Genomic DNA, 18,893 nt, shown 5'->3' with positions numbered 1-18,893 from the left:
GTTGTGGCCGTTGGGTCGCTGCCGCGCTGACCAGCAGCAGTTCGGAGGTGCGTGGCGAGCCCCCCAGCCCTGCCCTGGTTTCCGTGCCTTTCTGGTCTGCTCCCGTCGGACGGGGGCAGATCCCACCAGCGCGTTGCTCGCCTCCAGAGTCTCCTCCGGCAGTCCTTCCCTCTTGTATTTCCCCTCCGAAGCCTTCTCAACAGAAGAGCCCCGGCCAGGTGCGCTTCCTCTTGGTCCGCTGTGGGGCCCCAGGGTTGCCGGGCCAACGTGGCCGGTGTGTGCGCTTTCCCCGAGGGCCAGGCCCTGCGGTGATCCCTTCGGCAGCATTTCGTAGCCTCGGAGCAACACTCTGAGGTAAGGTCATAGCTCCAGCTTACGAAACGGGAACTGGAAGCCCAGAAAGGTTAAGTAACTTCTTGAGTGTGGAACACCTGGTAAGAGGTGGAGTCGGGCCGAACGTTCAGGCGGTCGGCCTTTAGAACCAGCGTTTTCCACGGACGGACTGACAGCTCGGCCTGCTGAGTGCGAGAGACCTACTGAGTTCTCACCCTAAAAGCAACTTGTGGGTTCTATGTGGTCTTAGAAGGAGTCCTCAATCTTAACCCAGCCTCTTCTTTCAAACTGGGAGACATCAGAAGACTGGTGCCTCCGTTTGCAGGAACACCTCTGGCTGAGTCCTCCCGTCCCCCCTCGTCAGTCCTCAGCTTTCACATCGTCGGCCTCTTGCTTGAGGGGAGGGTTTGCTCAAGCTGCTACCGTTCAGTTTCTACAGCCACTTTGTCTCAGTCTTTGGCAGAGATAAGATTTTGTTGGGGGGTGGGAATGATCATGTGACTGGAGCATGTTCCCACTTCTCTCCAAGCCCTGAGGTGAGGAGGCGTAGCTAGATGGGAAGGAAGCCAAGGGACCCTGCTCATCATCTCATCTACTCTCAAGGTTATTTCACCTCTGCCGGGCTGAGCTATGGGGCAGGGCAGAGGGCTGTTCCTAATAAGTGACAGTTTAATTGGATTGTAGTGGAAGAAAAAAATAATAATTCTTCTGTGAATCCTCCAGATTCTAGGTCCCTGGTCTTTTACAGGGCAGCATGCTTCCAGTTAGCAGGACCCCACCCCATGACCTCCTGACCCGTTCCAGCCAGTAGAGGTGAGGTCCGTGGAAGGGAGAGGATGCAGACACGGAGGATCCCCATGTAACTGGCCTTTGCTCACCCCTCCCAAAGTCCCTTGAGGTTTAGGCCTTAGCCCAAGGATGCTCCCTGAGGGGACTTCCCACCTTCCAGCCTTAGTCCAGCCTGAGCCTGATGAGAGCTGAGGATCCTGCGCAGCACAGAAGGGTGCCTGAGGCCATCTGGCATTTTTTTCTGCCGTTTCAAAAGCTGGTGGATTTCCGGGACGCCTGGCTGGCTCAGTTGGTAGAGCATGCGACTCCTGATGTCCCGCCCATGGCCCAGGAGTTGGAGTCCCCATAGAGATTACTTAAAAAAAAAAAGTTGGTGGATCTCTGACTGACGGGGTCACGGACTCCAGGTTAGGAGCAACAGATTAGGTCCTTCAGGTTAGGCCCCGGGTGTTGGGAGAGGTTCTAGGAGGGATCCGATTCTCCTTGCTGAATACACGCCCCTCCGGGCCGGGCCCCCAGTCCACCGCCCCAGCTGGGTTTTGGAGTGGACGAACGCGGGTGGGCCGCAGGGATCCCCGAGCGGGCAGCGCCCCCTGGTGCTCCCGGCAGGGACTGCGGCGCGGGGTGGAAGTAGGGGGCTAGGAACTGCAAGAGGCGCGCGCCACACGCGCGACTGTCCCTGCCACCCAGGTCCTACCCCGTGCCTGCCCTGCCAGAGTAGCTCCTGCGCGACAGAGCGGGCGGACAACTGGGACTCTGCCCCCCTCCTACGTCTCCTGGCCCGCGGAGGCCGGGGCGGGGAGGAGCCGGGCTGGGGGCGGCCTGGCAGGAAGCAGCGCGTACCTTCCGCTGCAGGAGGAGCAGGTGGCTGCAGTGCGGGCCAGGGCCCCCAGGCTTCCTGTGTGCGCGCCCGCCCGCAACTGTTTCTCGTCCGAGCTCCTGGGGCCGCCCGGCGGTCCGGCCCGGCCCAGCCCCATGGCCCAGACCCCCGACGGCATATCGTGTGAGCTGAGAGGTGAGCGCGGGCCCTTCCCGCCTACTTGGCTCCAGAGCCGGAGCACACCCAGCGTCCGGGGAGCACCTGCAAGCGGTTCTCTCTGCTCCTCGGAAGAGCTTGGCGCCCCCCACACCCACTCCACTCCTTCCTTGCTGGCCCATAGATGAGCCCAGGCCACAGGCCTGGTACAGACCATGGGCATGCGTTGCCCTCCGCGGGAGGACCAAATCACCCAGCAGGCTGCCGTTCCACAGGCGAGATCACCAGGTTCCTGTGGCCCAAGGAGGCCGAGCTGCTGCTGAAAACCTGGCTACCAGAGCGGGAGGGTGCTGAGCGAGGTCATGTCCTGGTATGGCAGGGGGCAGAGCCTGGGAGGGCTTCTGGGGCCCCGGCAAAAAGAGCCTCTTGGCCTGCCCAGGGCGTCAGACACTCTCTCCCCCCAGGCATTGCTACGATGGAGAGCCTACCTGCTCCACACCTGCCTCCCCCTGAGGGTGAGTGCCAGGGGCTGACTGCCACCCCACCCTGCCCTCCAGCAGCTTCCTGGGTGAGGGTTGTCCCGTGGGCTCTGCCCTTCGCACAGCTCTGGGCTCCCCCGCGGGCAGGGCTGCCTCTGAGCTCCCAGCCGCACAGGGGACTGGGATCCCGGGGCGGGGCGGGGGCGGGGGGGTGGCTAGAGCCAGGCTTCCAGCTGACTCCAGCTCTCCACAGGTGGACTGCACATTCAGCTACCTGGAGGTCCAGGCCATGGCGCTGCAGGAGACGCCCCCTCAGGTGAGACAGCTAATACCCCACCCCATGGCCTGCAGCCTGGTTTTCGCCTCCCCTTCCACCTGCGCCCGCACGTGGAGCCCAACCCAGCTGCCATCCCACCCCAGGTGACTTTTGAGCTAGAGTCCCTGCCTGAGCTGGTCCTGGAGTTTCCTGGCGTGGCTGCTCTGGAGCAGCTGGCCCAGCACATTGCCGCAGCCATCAAGAAGGTCTTCCCTCGCTCCAGCCTTGGGTGAGGCCCAACAACTACGGGGGGCCAGCAGGAAAGGAGGGCAGCACGGGAGTGCTCTGGATGACACCAGTGGGTTGCCTCCCGTCCCAGGGGCTACAAGTCCCTTGTCCCTTCTCCCTTCTGCCCCTCCCCAGGAAGCTATTCCGGAGGCCCACATCCCCCTCCATGCTGGCTCGGCTGGAGAGAAGCAGCCCCTCCGAGGACACTGCACCCAGCAGCCCCTGTGGTGAGGGCCAAGAAAAGGCCACCCAGGACTTCCAGCCTACCCCCCCCATCCTGCAGCCCCGGACCCCTGAATTGGGGGTCTCCCAAACTGAACAGAGTCACTCCAAGCACAGCCACCACCCAGCTCGGATCTGATCTTCCTCCCTCCCTGACCTTCTGTCTCTCTCCTCCTCACCCCATTATACCCCTGGCACCTCCCCCAGGTGGCTTCTTGGAGACCTATGAGGCTCTGTGTGACTACAATGGCTTCCCTTTCCGAGAGGAGATTCAGTGGGTGAGAGTAGGGCCCTCCCCGGGGGGGCTCTGGAGATATCTGATCCCCCCGTGTGCATCGGGTCCCCTTCCCCCTGGTGACCCCAAGCCCGGTGGGAGACATCTTCTTCCCATCCAGGATGTGGACACCATCTACCATCGCCAAGGCTGCCGCCACTTCAGCCTATGCGACTTCAGCCATCTGGGCAGTCGGTCTGTGGCCTGCCAAGGGTGGGAAGGGAGGGACATTCCATGACCCACATTCCTGAGCCCCGGCCTCTCCATGGAGAGCCCTGAACTCTGCCCCTGCCCCTGCCCCCTCTCACATCCAGGGACCTGGCCTTGAGTGTGGCCGCCCTGTCCTACAACCTGTGGTTCCAGTGCCTCTCCTGCGTGGACATGAAGCTGGTGAGCGCATAGGGACAGGGAGGGGCCAAGGGTGCGGGGACCAGGGTGCAACTCACAGAGCCCCACTCTGGTTCTCAGAGCCTTGAGGTCTCAGAGCAGATTCTGCACATGATGAGTCAGTCGTCCCACCTGGAGGAGCTAGTGCTGGAGAACTGTGGCCTGAGAGGGTAAGGGGGACAGGGTAGGGCTTGGGGATAGGAGTCTGGGAGCTTGGGATGAGGAGGCTTGTGGCCTGGGGAGGAGATGGGAATCCAGGGTCAAGAGTCTCATGCCTGGGGTCTGGTCCCCAGAGACTTTGTCCGGCGACTGGCCCAGGCACTGGCAGGGCACTCAAGCTCTGCCCTCCGGGAGCTTAGCCTCACTGGGAACCTGCTGGATGACCGAGGTATGGCTGAACCTGGGGAACCGCAGGGGGCTGGTGCTGGAGGAGGTGAGAGCCACACAGCTGCCCCCATTCCCTAGGCGTGACTGCTCTCAGCCGACACCTGGAGCATCGTCCTGGAGCCCTAAGGAGACTCAGCCTAGCGCAGACAGGGTTGACACCACGAGGTAGGTGGGGTAGGCCGGGGGCAGCTTGGGGGTGGAGCTGCCCGATTGCTGAGCCACTTCGTCCTCCGCCACCAGGAATGAGGTCTCTGGGCCGGGCACTGGCTTCCAATGTGGCCTTTGACACCGCCCTGACCCACTTGGACCTTTCCGGGAACCCTGGCGCGCTGGGGGCCTCGGAGGACAATGGGGTGAGTGGTTGTCTTGGGAGGCAATGACTGGGGGCAGTGGGATGTCAGGGAGCTCTTGGTGAGGTGATCCCTGACTCCCTCCCACCCCTCTCCTCTCATCAGGGCCTCTATAGTTTCCTGAGCCGTCCTAATGTTCTGACGTTCCTGAATCTCGCGGGCACCGAAACCGCCCTGGACACTGTGAGAGGGTGGTCGGTGGGGGGATGATCTGTAGGGCTGGTGGCCGGGCCCGAGGCCGGAGGGTAGACCGGGGGCGGGGTGGGGGGTGCTCTGTCCTCCGTCCGTGTAGCCCACACCCTCCTCCCGCAGCTGTTCGCAGCGCTGGCCCGCGGGTGCTGCACCAGCCTCAGCCACCTGGACGCCTCGAGGAACGTCTTCTCCCGCACGTAAGGGGGGCGGGGCCGGGCGGGGGTGGGCGTGGGGGAGAGACTGCGGGGAGCCGCCTCCCTGCGCCCGGAAGCCCACTCCTCCCGCTCGCCCACCCCAGGAAGTCCCGCGCTGCGCCCGCCGCGCTGCAACTCTTCCTCAGCCGCGCGGGGACGCTTCGGCACCTGGGCCTGGCGGGCTGCAAGCTGCCGCCCGACGCGCTCAGGTCAGTGTCGCTGCCCACGGCTAGGTGTGCGGCCACCACCCCGGCCGGGGCCCCCCGGAGCTTCACCCCGTTCCTCTCGCCCCCCCAACTCCCGTGACCTCCCGGCATCCTGGCCCTTCCTTCTTGGTATTCGTTCGCGCCCTGGGGCCCCCTTTCCCAGCTCCCGCCACCCCCTGTAACATCCCCTCCCAGGGCCCTTTTGGAAGGCCTCGCGCTCAACACGCACACGGGCGACCTGCACCTGGACCTCAGCGCTTGTGAGGTGAGCGCCCGGCCTGGGACGTGAGCAGGCAGTGGGCCCACAGCGGAGGGGGGCTGCGAGGCGGGAGCGCGGGCCACAGGGCGCCTGAGCCTCCGCACCTGTGGCCCGTTGGTCTGAGCGTGCCGCGCCTTCCACCTTCAGCTGCGCTCAGCCGGCGCTCAGGTGATACAGGACTTAGTGTGTGACGCCGGCGCAGTGAGCTCCCTGGATCTGGCGGATAATGGTGAGGCCGCCCCGAAACCCACGATCCCACTGCCCACCCACTTCCCACCCCATCCCCACCCCCTCAGCCTCTCCTGATGCGTGACCCGAGCCACCCCTAGGCTTTGGCTCAGACATGGTGACTCTAGTGCTGGCCATCGGGAGGAGTCGGTCCCTACGACATGTGGCACTTGGAAGGAACTTCAACGTCCGGTGCAAGTGAGCCCCCATCCCACTCCCGGACCTCCCAGACAGCACCCCACCACCCACCACCTACCCAGGTCCTTCCAAACCGCGTCCCCTGCCCCACAGGGAGACCCTGGATGACGTCCTGCACCGGATTGTCCAGCTCATGCAGGATGACGACTGTGTGAGTTCTTGGGACCATGCGGGATCGTCAGGCAATGGACGGACCCCTGTGTCTCCTGTTCTCTCAGACCCTGTAACCTGCCCCCCTTGCTGACCGCCAATTCCAAACCCAAATGGCGCTTTTTTTTTTTCTTCTACCTCCAGCCCCTGCAGTCCCTGTCCGTGGCTGAGTCGCGGCTGAAGCTGGCCACTAGCGTCCTGCTCCGGGCCCTCGGCACCAATCCTAACCTGATGGCTCTGGATATCAGCGGCAACGCCATGGGGGACGCCGGTGCCAAAATGCTGGCCAAGGCACTTCGGGTCAACACAAGACTCCGGTGGGCGGGGTCAGAGGGGGAGGAGGGCGTGGCGGGGGGGCTTACAGTTTAAGGGGCGGGGCTGAATGTGGAGGGGCAAATGCTGGGGACTGGGGCGCGAGGTGAATGGACAAGGCCAGCAGGTTTGGGTGGAGCCTTGCGGAGCTCCGCCCTTGACTGAAGCCAGGCCTGGCCCAGGTCTGTGGTCTGGGACCGGAACCACACATCTGCTCTGGGCCTGCTGGACGTGGCAGAGGCCCTGGAGCAGAACCGCAGCCTAAAGGCCATGCCTCTGCCACTGAACGACGTGGCCCAGGCCCATCGCAGCCGCCCGGAACTGACCGCACGTGCAGTACATCAGGTTGGGTTCCTGTCTCCTCCCCTGCCCTGCTCTGTGCCGTGGCCCCGCCTCCTACCACTTCTCAATATCCCTTATGCCCAGATCCAAGCCTGTCTTTTGAGGAATAACCGTGCGGACCATGCCTCTTCTGACCGCACCGGCCGCCCGCAGCCACCTTGTCTAGTCTCAGACCCCTCGGAACAGGTTGGTGTCCCCTCCCTCAACCTTGAGTCGGTACAGAAGATAGGGGATGGGAAGAGATGTTGCGCCTGGAATCCTCCAGGAAGTTGAGCGTCCTTCTTGGGGCTAGCGGGCTTGAATTATGCGCTCCAGGACAAGTCCCTCTTTTTGGTAGCTCCCCCAAATAACACCCCTGGATGCCTTTTAAAAGCATTTAAGTAGACTCTCCTGTTCAAGATGGGAGGTATTTAAAAATCCTTCCTTAATTCTCCCCCCCACCCCCAGCTGATTGTAGCCCCATCTGTGACTTCCCTTTCGCAGGGCTCTCCTCTCCACCGACCTCTGCTGGGGCCCAACCCAGCAACCCCTTTCTCTGACTTCATCTTCCTCCACTACCTTGCCCTTATGAGATGTTCCTACCTATCCTTTCCCAAATCCCACTTCGTTCTCAGGCTTTAAAGCTGAGGCATCTTGACTGCTCCCTGCAGGGGCTTCACATTCTGTACACCTTCAAGTGACGTCATCACCTCCCACACTCTTCTCTCTACCCTAGACCCCATTCTCACCAGTGCTCACACTCACCAAGTGTTGTGGACAGAGGTTTGGGCCAGGTCTCTCCTGGCCACATTAGAACCCCTACAGACCTCCTTGGTCCTATCCCTGCTAACTCTCAAACACGCTGCTCCTCACTCCCACCCCAAATGTCTCCTGCTTCCCAGGTCCTTCGTCCATGGCTCCTCACTCCCATTTCTGCCCACCTCAGTCTGTCCTCTATGTGGCTAGTGAGCAGACTGAGCTTCTAAAACATAGAAAAGACTAACAGCTCCTTTTCTTCCTATTCTGGACACTTAGGAAGGATATATAAAGTCCCTAAAATGATCCAAAGGGGACACTGCTTGCCCTCCTTGAACAGATAGGGTTCCTGAGGGGTTGGCCTGAAAGTATTGGCTTCAGGAGCTCACCCACCCTGTTGGAGACTCTGGGAAGGAAGCAGTCCGTGTCTGGGAGGCTGGAGGGGGCTAGGATGGCACTGATTCTTGATGCACGCCTCCCCCACTCCCCAGGAAGTGAATGAACTGTGTCAGTCAGTGCAGGAGCATGTGGAGCTACTGGGCTGTGGGGCTGGGCCTCAGGGTGAAGCTGCTGTGCACCAGGCGGAGGATGCCATCCAAAATGCCAACTTCTCTCTCAGTGTGAGCACCCCTTCCCCACCGCTGCTGCAAGGACCCTTCCCCTCTTAATTAGGTGTCAACTTGCAGCTCCTCTTCCTTGGCCTCCAGATTCTCCCAATTCTGTATGAGGCTGGGAGCTCCCCAAGTCATCAGTGGCAGCTGCGGCAGAAGCTAGAGGGCCTCCTAGGACAGGTGGGCGAGGTCTGCCGCAAGGATATTCAGGTAAGATGGTACTCTTGCCCCAGCCCCATGTCCGTATATATATAGGCTTGACCCCTATTGCATAAGTTTGACTGTGATATCCCTTGCATCAATGTTCTGTGGGGGTTGTAGCCTCAGGCCACACTCTCCATGCTCTGGTCTTTGCCCAGGACTTCACTCAGGCCACACTGGACACAACAAGGAGCCTCTGCCCACAGATGCTACAGGGACCCAGGTGGAGGGAGCAGCTAGAGGGGGTCCTGGTGGGCTCAAGGGGCCTCCCAGAGCTGCTCCCAGAGCATCTGCTGCAAGATGCCTTCACTAGGCTCAGGTAGACTGGATGGGCCTGGGCTGGACTGGACTGAACGGGACTGGGCAGAGATAGCCCATTAATCCTTGCTCTCTGTTGCTCTCAGGGATATGCGGCTGTCAGTCACAGGGACTTTGGCAGAGAGCATTGTGGCTCAGGCTCTGGAGGGGCTGAATGCAGCCCGGGATCGGCTGGTGAGGGAGAATTGTGCGCGCGCACACACACACTGACCTGGCCACTGCCTTGCAGGGGTTCTATGATGTCTTTTGGGGTCATATAGCCCAGGGGTATTTCAGGGTTCCTTTAGGACTGATGGGACTATGGGTGAGGCCCAACTGCCCATCTTTGGGGTGCCTGGTATTATTGTAGGTGGAGAGTCTGGCTCAGCAGGCAACAGTGGCAATGCCTCTTGCCATACCAGCACTGGATGGGGGTGAGCCCAGCCCCCTTGGGCCTGGAGAATTGGAAGGTCTTTTTTTCCGTGAGGAGGTGAAGGAAAAGGAGGATGAAGAGGAGCAGAAGGTATGTGGCCCCAGAACTCTGGATCTTCCCATCTTATTATGAAGTGTGGAAGGCTGGGAGGCAGCTCGCCTGTGTCCCAGACTGAGTTTCTGCCCTCCCCACTAGGATGACAATCCTCCACAGAAATGGCCTGAGTCCAGCCAATGTCTTCCCCAGGTTCCCTCCACTCACAGTAAGTCAGGGCCTGGGGGGAAAGGGAGTTAACCAGGTTGGGCTGAAAGTTCTCCATTAGATCTGGGGACTTGGACACGTGGACACATTTATTTAGTCTTGTCCTAGGAACTCCCTGACCCTTGATTGAGCCAGCCCAGGCCCTCTGTGCAGTTCGCAGGTTGGGGTCTGCTATGGTCCGCATGAAGCAGGACCTGAGCAGACCAGGAGCCGGACACTGTCTCCATTCGCCTCCCCCTTTCTCTAACCCCAGGATGCGCATGCTTGGCGGCAGCGCAGGGCCGCGCCGCTCGGGGCCGCGCTCAGCACCACGGACAGCGGCGGGGGGAGGGGGGGGGGCGGGGGGCGGGCGGTGTAGCCGGGCCCCTCCCCGCGCCCTGGGCGGGTCCCCCGCCGCCCTAGCTCCGCTGCCACCACCACCTCCCCGGGTTTGCTGCTCGGTGCTCCTCTGGTGCTCTCCCCTTAGGTGCTGCTGAGGAACCGGAGCCCGAGCTGGCGGCTCCGGGGGAAGATGCAGAGCCGCAGGCGGGGCCTTCTGCGCGTGGCTCTCCGAGCCCCGCCACCCCTGGACTCCAGGCTGGCCCACTGCCTCGCATGGACCTGCCACCCGCTGGACAGCCCCTGCGCCATCCGACCCGGGCCCGGCCGCGGCCCCGGCGCCAGCACCACCACCGGCCACCGCCGGGGGGCCCCCAGGTGAGCGCCCTTCCCCCACTCTAGAGCTCGTGAAATTTGGGGTCACGGGTGGCTTTTCTGCTCCTCAGGAGTGATGGCGGCTAGGGAGGTGGATTTTAGGGGCCCGAGACCACCTGGTCGTACTGCCGTGTCTTGGTTTATTCCTGGCCACCCTCTCCCCAGGCTGTTCCCATGCAGGGTCATGAGTGTGTGGATTTCATTGGGGGTACATCTCAGTTTAGGACTGCATCTTGGGTTGGCCCTCTGCATGGATGGATGTGCGAGGGAGGGTGTCCATCTTATCCTCCCTCTCCCAGGGTTACTTTCAGTCTGATGCTGGGCCCCAGGCTGTGGGGACAAGTCCTGCCTCTACTGCAGGTCCAGTGGGTGTTTACGTGGGGAGATCTGTGTGTGCTGGGTACTGGTGGGGGCAGTGGATACAGGGCAGAAGGCAGAGTCAGCCTGAGGCCCCCCAGAGGGTCTGACGCAGCAGCAGGCGCCGCTGAGCTGCCAGCAGGCCGGGTGGGGGTGGAGGGTACTGCGGGGAACTGTTTGGAGCAGAGGGGGTGGCAAATGGGAATGTGTGACCCAGGGGGCCTGTGGGTTCTAGCCTGCTGGTTCAGGGAGTGTAGATAGTGCACGGGACAAGAACAGGTGTGGGCTGGGTGTATGTGTCCAGGGCCAACTACTGGTGAGGGGATACGTGAAACCAGCATCTCTGCCCACCAGTTGGACAAGAACGTTTGGCAGTAGCCCCTCAGGGTCACTCCAGCTCCCATGTCCTGGAGTTGCCCAGGCCAGGCTACTAGACAAGGGGTGGAAACAATTCATGGTTGTGCTCAGCCTTGACCCTATGGTGTCCCCCAGGTGCCCCCAGCCCTGCCGCAGGAAGGGAATGGGCTCAGTGCCCGCGTGGACGAGGGCGTGGAGGAATTCTTCTCCAAAAGGCTGATTCAGCAGGATCGCCTGTGAGTAAGGGGCAGTTGTAGGGGGTGGGAGAGGGTGGGCTGTTCCATGGGTCTTCCCACTCACTGCTGGCTGTTCCCACAGCTGGGTCCCTGAAGAGGACCCAGCCAACGAGGGGAGTGCCACCCCTGTTCCTCGTACACTGCGAAAGAAGCTGGGTACCCTCTTTGCCTTCAAGAAGCCTCGTTCAACACGGGGGCCACGGACTGATCTAGAGACCAGCCCTGGGGCAGCTCCCCGCACTCGGAAGACCACACTCGGAGACCTGTTGCGGCCACCAGCCCGTCCCGGCCGTGGGGAGGAACCTGGTGGGGCTGAGGGGGGCACCAGCAGCCCTGACCCTGCCCGCAGGAGCCGGCCTCGTTACACTCGGGAAAGCAAAGCCTATTCAATGATACTACTACCGGCTGAGGAGGAGGAAGAAACACTGGGTGCCAGACCTGACAAGGTAGGCCTGGGGACATGGGGCGAGGGCTCTGCAAGGCCTGAGGCAGTGGGCTCTCTCCCCATTTGGGCTTCTCGGTCCGCAGCGCCGGCCCCTGGAGCGGGGAGACACAGAGCTGGCCCCATCCTTTGAACAGCGGGTCCAAGTGATGCTGCAGAGGATCGGCGTGAGCAGAAGCAGCGGGAGTACCGAAGGCAAGAGGAAGCAAGTAAGTAGGGAGGGCCACAAGTGCAAAGTGAGGGGGCAGGTGACATGTGGCAGTCTGTGGGTGACATATGTGACCAGAAGGAGACTCATGACACACAGACGACGCTATCAGTTCTACCTCCTCCTCCTCAAAATAGTCCTCAGCTTCAGCCTTCCTTCCTTCCTGGCTTCTGCCCTGGCCCCTGCTACCTCCTCCTTGGAGCTGGGACGGTCCTTCCGCTGTAGATCGAACAGAACCCTGACCTTGTCACCTGCATTCGAAACAGCAAATCCTCCAGGGACTTCCTCTCAAGACCCTGCCCTGCCTCCTAACCCCACCCCAAGGCCTTAGCCCTGGTCACTGCTTTCATCTTGCCGTGCTCCACCCGGTGCATCTCAGGGCCTTGTCACGCATTCCTCTGTTGGGAGCTGCTTTCAGCCTCTCATCACCACCCCTGGGTTACATCAGTTTCCTCTTCACCCATCCCAGCATCTCCTGGTGGGCATTTACTGGTAGTTACAAGAATGAAGACAGAACAAGACTAGAGTGAGGGCAAGACTGAGCTTGACTTCCCTGTTTCCTACAGAGCAAGGATGGAGAGATCAAGAAGGCTGGCTCGGATGGTAAGTGGGACCCTGTGCTAGGGCAGTACAGCTTTGGTGAGGGAGTTGGCCTTAGGGAGCTAGTCTCCAAGGCATTGGCTCTCCTGGGGGGACAAGGGGAAGAGGCCAGGTTTTTCTTCCCCTCACTCCGAAGGGCTGGTGCCTGAACCCCCAGGCCTGCGTTGCAGGTGACATTATGGACAGTTCCGCAGAGGCCCCTCCCATCTCGATCAAGTCCCGCACCCACTCTGTGTCTGCTGGTAAGGGCCACGGACTGTGTTGGGGGACATGCAACGGTGGGGGGGGGGGTTGTCAGACCACTGGTTAGGCTCATACCATTCTCCCTGCAGACCCCTCGTGCAGACCTGGTCCGGAGGGTCAAGGGCCTGAGTCTACCAGCTGGAAGACACTGGGGCAGCAGCTGAATGCAGAGCTTAGGGGCCGTGGTTGGGGCCAACAGGACGGTCCCGGCCCCCCCTCCCCTTGTCCCAGCCCCAGCCCACAAAGAGCCAGCCCCTCCCCAGACAGCCTGGGCCTCCCTGAGGACCCTTGCTTGGGCCCCAGGAATGAAGGTAAGCGGGCACCCTAGGCCCCACTCAAATACGGGGCTGGGGACCCTGACAGGAGGGAGGCAAGGGCTGGGGTCGGGATAGCTGTCCAGACCATACCCTGATATCCTGGCCTCCCCCAGATGGCCAGCTGAGGCCGAGGCCTCTCTCAGCAGGGCGACGAGCAGTCTCTGTGCATGAGGACCAGCTTCAGGCCCCTGTTGGTGAGGGGGGACACCTCTCTGCTTGAGTGCAGGAGGAGATGGGGGAGGGTAGACTCTTTGTGGCTCTGGTCCTTGGAGGGGGCCACCACTGAGGGAAGGGGTTGAGAAATCAAGGAGCCCAAAGGCTTGGAGCAAGGGGCTGCCCAACCCTTCCTCCTAGCCCTGACTCCACCTCCAGAAAGAGTGACTTCTGCCCCGGGGTGGGAGGATGCAGGGGAAGGCTTGGGAACAGGCAGCAAGCCCCTAGCAAAACTGCCCCTCCCCTGCCAAGTCTGTGTGTGTCTCAGAACGGCCCCTGCGGCTGCAGCGCTCCCCTGTCCTCAAGCGGAGACCAAAGCTTGAGGCACCTTCATCTCCCAACCTCGGTAAGAGGAGGCTAGGGCCAGCTGCGAGGGGGGGGGGGGGGGCGCGGGGGGGGGGGGGCAGGACTGCTTGGTCCAGTCTTGACCCCTCCTCTCCCTTCCTCCTCCCCTTGCAGGATCTGGCCCTGGAGCCCAACCTCTCCCCCCACTGCCTCCTACAGAGCCCTCCAGCCCTGAGCCAAACCCACCCTCCCCAGCCACAGACCAAAGAGGCGGCGGCCCCAACCCCTGACCCTCTCCTGCCGCATGAGATTATTTTATTAAAAAACTCAAAGGAGCAGCGTGTGGAGCACTGTTTGTCTATCCCAGGCATGGATCTGTGTGCATACATCCTCCCCCATGCTCCCTCACACCTGGGTTAGCTCAGAATCTGGCTGTGGTTCCATCAGAAAGTGCAAGGCCCAGGCCACGAGCTGGGGAGGGAGCCTGGAAAGAAAACCATGGCTGTAGGTCAACGGGGATGGGGACTGGTGACTGAAAGCATAGGGGCAGCCCTAGGCACTCACCTGACAGCTTGGACCTGGGCACAGAGGGAGGTGCAGGGTGGCTCGTACTCATATTGGAAGGCAGAACCATCACGATGCCTCTTTGGAGGGTCCTGAAGGTGGTGTGGTATCCGGAGAGGGGCCAGTAAGGACCCCTAACCCCATCCAAGGCTACCCCCCCACCGCTACTCCCAGCTCCACCCAAGGCTTCCCCCATTTTACTATCCATGTATGCTCACCCAAACAGGGCTGGACTCCAGGGCTCCTGTGCTCGTTTTTGTCCTTGCAGAGTGCTGCCATTTCTTGGGGGGCAACCCTAGCTCCTTGAACTCCAGGCTAGGTTTCTGGGCCCTGGTCACAATGGCCTGATGTGGACTGGGTACATGGCCAAGGGGTGACAGACTTGGGGTGCAGCTCAGGAGTGGGGAACTGGGTACATGACTAGGGTGTGGGGAGCTGAGGGGCCGGGGGCCAGGGGCTGAACAGATGGCTGGTACAGCCTGGGAGCTGCCCTTCTGCACTGGGTCTGAAGCAGCCAAGGACAGGGCAGGCAGAAGGCTGATGCTGGCACCGCTCTCCTCTGAGGACATGTGGCTGGATAAAGCTGGGGTTCCTGGGAAGAAGGGGACTGACTGGGCACAGCCCTCTCAGCTCAGTGGCCCATGAGTTTAGGCAGGCCTCCAGGGACTGTGTTCATCCCCCACCTGGGTGTGCAACCTTTGCAGCAGCCTGGGAACCTAGCTGACAGCAGTGAATGCCTGTGGCCTAGCACCACCTTACCTGAGGAAGTAGGTGAGGAAGGAGAGAGGAGGGTCAGCGATAGGTCCTGCACAGCTGGGTCTGGTGGGAGCAGCTCAGGGCCTGAGGGTCAGGGGGAGCTTATTAGCACTGTGAGCACTGGGCCCCCAGGTACTCCCTCTTCCCCTCTCCAGTCCTCCTTACCCTGTGCCCTCTGCCCTGGGCCCAGAGAGCTCAGAACTCGCTGGTCATTCTCAGAGATGTGCAGCCATGAGCTGGGGACTGTGTACACAGCTTCTCCCTGTGGGGACATAAACTCTCAGCACAGCCCTTGCCCAACTCCTCACCCTGACACTCCCCAAGGGAAGCCCCAGACTGACCGTGGCCCTAAGGCGGGAGGAGGCCCAGCGGGTGAGGGGGGGTGCTGTGCAAGGGCCTGCCAGCATCAGACAGCTCTCAGCCAGGCGCACTAGCGCCCCCCGATGCTCCTGGTCCTCCTGCACCTCATCCAGAAGTTGGGACAGTGAAAGGCCTGAGGGCAGGGGACCAGAGGATGGGCCAAAACTTAGAGAGAAGGAAGGGAAGGGTGAGTAGGGAGAAGAGCTTACTAAGGAAGCAAGAGGTGATGACTGGGAGGTCACTCCGCGGAAGTTAGGGTCACTGGCCAACCCCTGTAAGTACCTGCACTGGGGGAGATGGACTCTGAAAGGTGCTCCCTATAGAAACAGAGAAGACAAGCCTGAGGAACAATCCTGAGGCCTGTCTACACACATTTACCATCCCCTGACACAGCCACACTTGACTGAAGAGCCCAATTCCATACTCACTCCAGACAGTCAAAGAGCTTTTTCTGCACATCCGGGTCCTGGTTGCTGAGAACAAAAAAAGAGAGTAGTAGGCAACGTTGTTACTAGGGGCCTGAGCCCTCCCACCCAAAAGACCTATACCAACGGCAGCCAGGTGTGGGTAGGGAGAAGCAGCTGGTGGGGGCAGGCATCACTTACCAACCAATCACCCGTTCCCGGGGCTGCTCTGTGGGCAGCAGGCTGAAGCGGTCCACCTGGAGGTAGAACTCAGCGGGCTGAAGTGAGTTCAGGAGCAGGTTTTAGGAGTTGTCACGGAGTCAGGCTCATTAACCCACCCAAGCCAGCCTCACTACTCACCGCGCCGCCTTCGGCGACTTGGACGCGGACCCCACAATCCTGCAGCAGCAGCAGCCGGCCTTCTGCCCCTCGGAAGCCGAACTCCTTCTCCTCCCTGCCGCGAGCGCGACCGTCACGGCCTTAGCTCGCTCGAAAACAGCCCCGCCCGCCTGCGACCCGCGCACCTCCGGCTCAAGCCTCGCGTTCTTCCCGGAGACCCGGATTTCCCCAGGCCCCGCGCCGCGTCTCTCACCAGTCCGAGGCGTTCAGGGCCTCCCGCGTCACTAGGCACCGGACACTGTGGGTCCCGTCAGACACAAGCAGCGCGGCCGCGACTTCAGACGGGTCAGGGGCGCGGGACGGGCCGGGGGCTTCGGCCTCCTGCAGCACCTGACGGCGTCGACTGGCGTCAATCCCACCGCCCTCGGGCCCTGCCCTGGTCTCCGAGCCCTGAGAAGCGTGGGGGACTCACCTCGAGCAGCTGCCCCGCCTGCGGACTTGAGAGTGCATCTGACCCCAGGACCAGCTCTCGAATCCAAGGCCGCAGAACCAAGCTCCCCAAGCTTGCCATTCCCGCAGCTGCCCCCAGCAAAGAACCACCAGCCTGGGTTTCCCGCGGACGCCGGGGCCCCGCCTCTCGACGGAAGAGGAAGCGTACCGTGGCTGGGCGGGACCCAAGGTCGAGGCCCCGCCCACATGCGTGCCCGCGCGTGCGCACGAGCCGTGTTGTTCGGACAGTTGCGTGCAGACTCTTGTGGGGTAGGATGGCTTGCAAACCTGCTTGGTTTTACCCGGGTGTCTCCGAGCAGCGGCCCGGCGTTTGGGCCGTTCGCTAAGACTCCCGTGACACCGGGAAGGATGGGGCCAAGGGCTGGCTCGGATGGAGAGGGAGGGATCCGGGGCTTGAGGCTGCGGCCAGGAGTGGTCAACCGAGTTGGCTCAAAGCCAGTTCAACACCGTGTGAACCCGCGGAGCTCAGCAAATACTTACGGCTCAGTTTCCTCATCTAAAACATGCAGTCATGTAACGTTGTAAGGCCAATGGAAATAATAGTACATAGACAACACTCAATAAATGTCACTTCCCTCAACCTCCCCTTGGGATTGGTCATACCCCTCCCCCCAGACTCCAGAGACTTGCGCACCGTAGCGTAATGACGTAAGAGCACACGAAGACGCCTCCGCCCCCATCTCCGTTTCCTAGGAAACGTGGACTCCGCGTTCCACTCTCTGTCGCTGCCCCCTTGACGTCATGGTCCGGATGGGAGGGCGGGGCGAGTGCTACCGCCAGGGGCGGGGCAGCACGAGCCGGCCTGCCGGGGCTGTGCACCTGCGCCTCGGCGGGCCGCCTGGGGCACCGTCCCCGGCCCGCCCGGCCTCACCATGGCCAGGCCGCAGAGGACTCCGGCGCGCAGTCCCGACAACATCGTCGAGGTGAAGAGCAAAGTAAGGGCCCCTCTGGCCCCGGCTCCGGCCTCGGCCCTAGGCGCTTCCAATTCCCTTATTCTCCCCTTTCCTAGCTTCTTAGTCCCCACCACCTTTTTTTCTCGCCTCCATCATTCATGTCCCATTCTCCGGCCTTTCCTCTCGCTTTCCTCCATCCATCCTCCTTCCACTGCCGGCCTCTAGAGTCCCTCTGTGGCCTTGGTACCTGGAGGGAGGGGAGAAGACCTTGGACAGCGTCCCTTGTACTGGAGCTGCAGCCTGCTGCAGCCGTAACAACAGCCTTTTCTGACCTCTAACACCCTCGGACCTGTGGTGGGAAAGGGCACGGGGTCTGTCCTGACCCCTCCTCTCGCCCACCCCCTGCCTCCAGTTTGATGCTGAGTTCCGACGCTTCGCGCTGCCCCGCGCATCGGTGAGTGGCTTCCAAGAGTTTTCGCGGTTGCTGCGTGCAGTGCACCAGATCCCGGGCCTGGACGTGCTGCTTGGCTATACAGATGCTCACGGCGACCTACTGCCCCTCACCAACGACGACAGCCTGCACCGGGCCCTGGCCAGCGGGCCCCCACCGCTGCGCCTGCTAGTACAGAAGCGGGGTGAGGAGGATGGGGTACAGTGGGTAGCCTCTGTGGGGTAGGACTACAGGGCAGGTCTACAAGGGTTAGCCCATGCCCAGGGCGTCCAGGCTTCACCCTCTGCAGTCCCTGCCCTTGGCCTGACCTCCAAGTGGTAGGAAATAGCTACAGTGCCCCCTTCCCCAGGCCTGGGCCTGAGGGAAAAGGGCCCACGTGGGAGAGCAGGGTCTCTGATCTCAGCACCCCCCTTCTCCTGCAGCAGAAGCTGACTCCAGTGGCCTGGCCTTTGCCTCCAACTCTCTGCAGCGGCGCAAGAAAGGGCTTCTACTTCGGCCAGTGGCACCCCTGCGCACCCGGCCACCCCTACTAATCAGCCTGCCCCAAGATTTCCGCCAGGTTTCTTCAGTCATAGATGTGGACCTACTGCCTGAGACCCACCGACGGGTACGCCTGCACAAGCATGGCTCCGACCGCCCCCTGGGTTTCTACATCCGAGATGGCATGAGTGTACGTGTAGCTCCCCAGGGCCTGGAACGGGTTCCAGGCATCTTCATCTCCCGCCTGGTACGAGGGGGCCTGGCTGAGAGTACAGGGCTGCTGGCAGTCAGTGACGAGATCCTCGAGGTCAATGGTATTGAGGTGGCTGGGAAGACCTTGGACCAAGTGACGGACATGATGGTCGCCAACAGCCACAACCTCATTGTCACTGTCAAGCCAGCCAATCAGCGCAATAATGTGGTGCGTGGGGCATCTGGGCGTCTGTCAGGGCCTCCCTCTGCTGGGCCTGGGCCTACTGAGGCTGACAGCGACGATGACAGCAGTGATCTGGTCATTGAGAACCGCCAGCCTCCCTGTTCCAATGGGCTGTCTAAGGGGCCTCCATGCTGGGACCTGCGCCAGGGCCATCTACTTCCTGGTGCCCGAAGCTCTCTGCCCTCCCTGGATGATCAGGAGCGGGCCAGCTCTGGATGGGGGAGTAGCATGCGAGGAGATGGTAGTGGCTTTAGCCTCTGACAGGCAAGGACGCAGCCCCTTGCCACTCCAGGCTGCTGGGACATGGCAGGGACCTCCCCAGTGGGGGTTTTAAGCTTGCTCACAGGGCCCTCTCAGTCTGGGGAACATTAAAGGTTTTCTACAAATGC

General features: G+C 61.7%; 3 protein-coding genes across 4 annotated transcripts; 2 read left to right on the top strand and 1 right to left on the bottom strand.

Annotated features, from left to right (window-relative positions):
* Window positions 1-1,876: 1,876 nt before the first annotated feature.
* CARMIL2 (capping protein regulator and myosin 1 linker 2) lies at window positions 1,877-13,613 on the top strand. Its single transcript, XM_045890902.3, has 38 exons — window positions 1,877-2,137; window positions 2,374-2,468; window positions 2,563-2,613; window positions 2,831-2,893; window positions 2,998-3,122; window positions 3,257-3,348; window positions 3,551-3,621; window positions 3,739-3,812; window positions 3,932-4,007; window positions 4,086-4,174; window positions 4,298-4,392; window positions 4,470-4,556; window positions 4,632-4,744; window positions 4,847-4,924; window positions 5,054-5,130; window positions 5,232-5,336; window positions 5,529-5,598; window positions 5,740-5,821; window positions 5,922-6,018; window positions 6,112-6,169; window positions 6,313-6,485; window positions 6,663-6,825; window positions 6,907-7,008; window positions 8,049-8,177; window positions 8,265-8,378; window positions 8,528-8,688; window positions 8,774-8,861; window positions 9,037-9,189; window positions 9,295-9,361; window positions 9,827-10,056; window positions 10,903-11,003; window positions 11,086-11,449; window positions 11,532-11,654; window positions 12,220-12,256; window positions 12,424-12,495; window positions 12,586-12,807; window positions 13,295-13,372; window positions 13,486-13,613. Exons 1-38 carry the CDS (start codon window positions 2,098-2,100, stop codon window positions 13,599-13,601), a joined length of 4,131 nt encoding a protein of 1,376 aa, XP_045746858.2. The 5' UTR covers window positions 1,877-2,097; the 3' UTR covers window positions 13,602-13,613.
* ACD (ACD shelterin complex subunit and telomerase recruitment factor) lies at window positions 13,602-16,488 on the bottom strand. The gene is made up of 12 exons (XM_045890904.3): window positions 16,207-16,488; window positions 15,988-16,124; window positions 15,756-15,849; window positions 15,597-15,673; window positions 15,420-15,464; window positions 15,274-15,308; window positions 14,973-15,124; window positions 14,797-14,893; window positions 14,635-14,715; window positions 14,094-14,467; window positions 13,876-13,967; window positions 13,602-13,795 (listed from the first exon to the last, which is right to left on the bottom strand). The coding sequence occupies exons 1-12, from the start codon at window positions 16,303-16,305 to the stop codon at window positions 13,717-13,719; spliced, it is 1,362 nt and encodes a 453-aa protein (XP_045746860.1). The 5' UTR covers window positions 16,306-16,488; the 3' UTR covers window positions 13,602-13,716.
* A 557-nt stretch (window positions 16,489-17,045) lies between these two features.
* Window positions 17,046-18,765, top strand: PARD6A (par-6 family cell polarity regulator alpha). Of its 2 annotated transcripts, none has more exons than XM_045890906.3 (3): window positions 17,046-17,179; window positions 17,550-17,772; window positions 18,014-18,765. In XM_045890906.3, exons 1-3 carry the CDS (start codon window positions 17,117-17,119, stop codon window positions 18,763-18,765), a joined length of 1,038 nt encoding a protein of 345 aa, XP_045746862.1. In that variant the 5' UTR covers window positions 17,046-17,116. The 2 variants fall into 2 exon arrangements, with proteins under 2 accessions (XP_045746862.1, XP_064437031.1); XM_064580961.1 differs by having other exon boundaries at window positions 18,011-18,765.
* Window positions 18,766-18,893: the final 128 nt, after the last annotated feature.

Source organism: Mirounga angustirostris, unplaced genomic scaffold (assembly GCF_029215605.1).
Source record: "Mirounga angustirostris isolate CCGP_5_RB_7025 unplaced genomic scaffold, mMirAng1.0.hap1 SCAF_16, whole genome shotgun sequence".
NCBI lineage: Eukaryota > Metazoa > Chordata > Mammalia > Carnivora > Phocidae > Mirounga > Mirounga angustirostris.
Note: the sequence above shows the minus strand (reverse complement) of the source record. Positions and strands in the feature narration are given on the sequence as shown.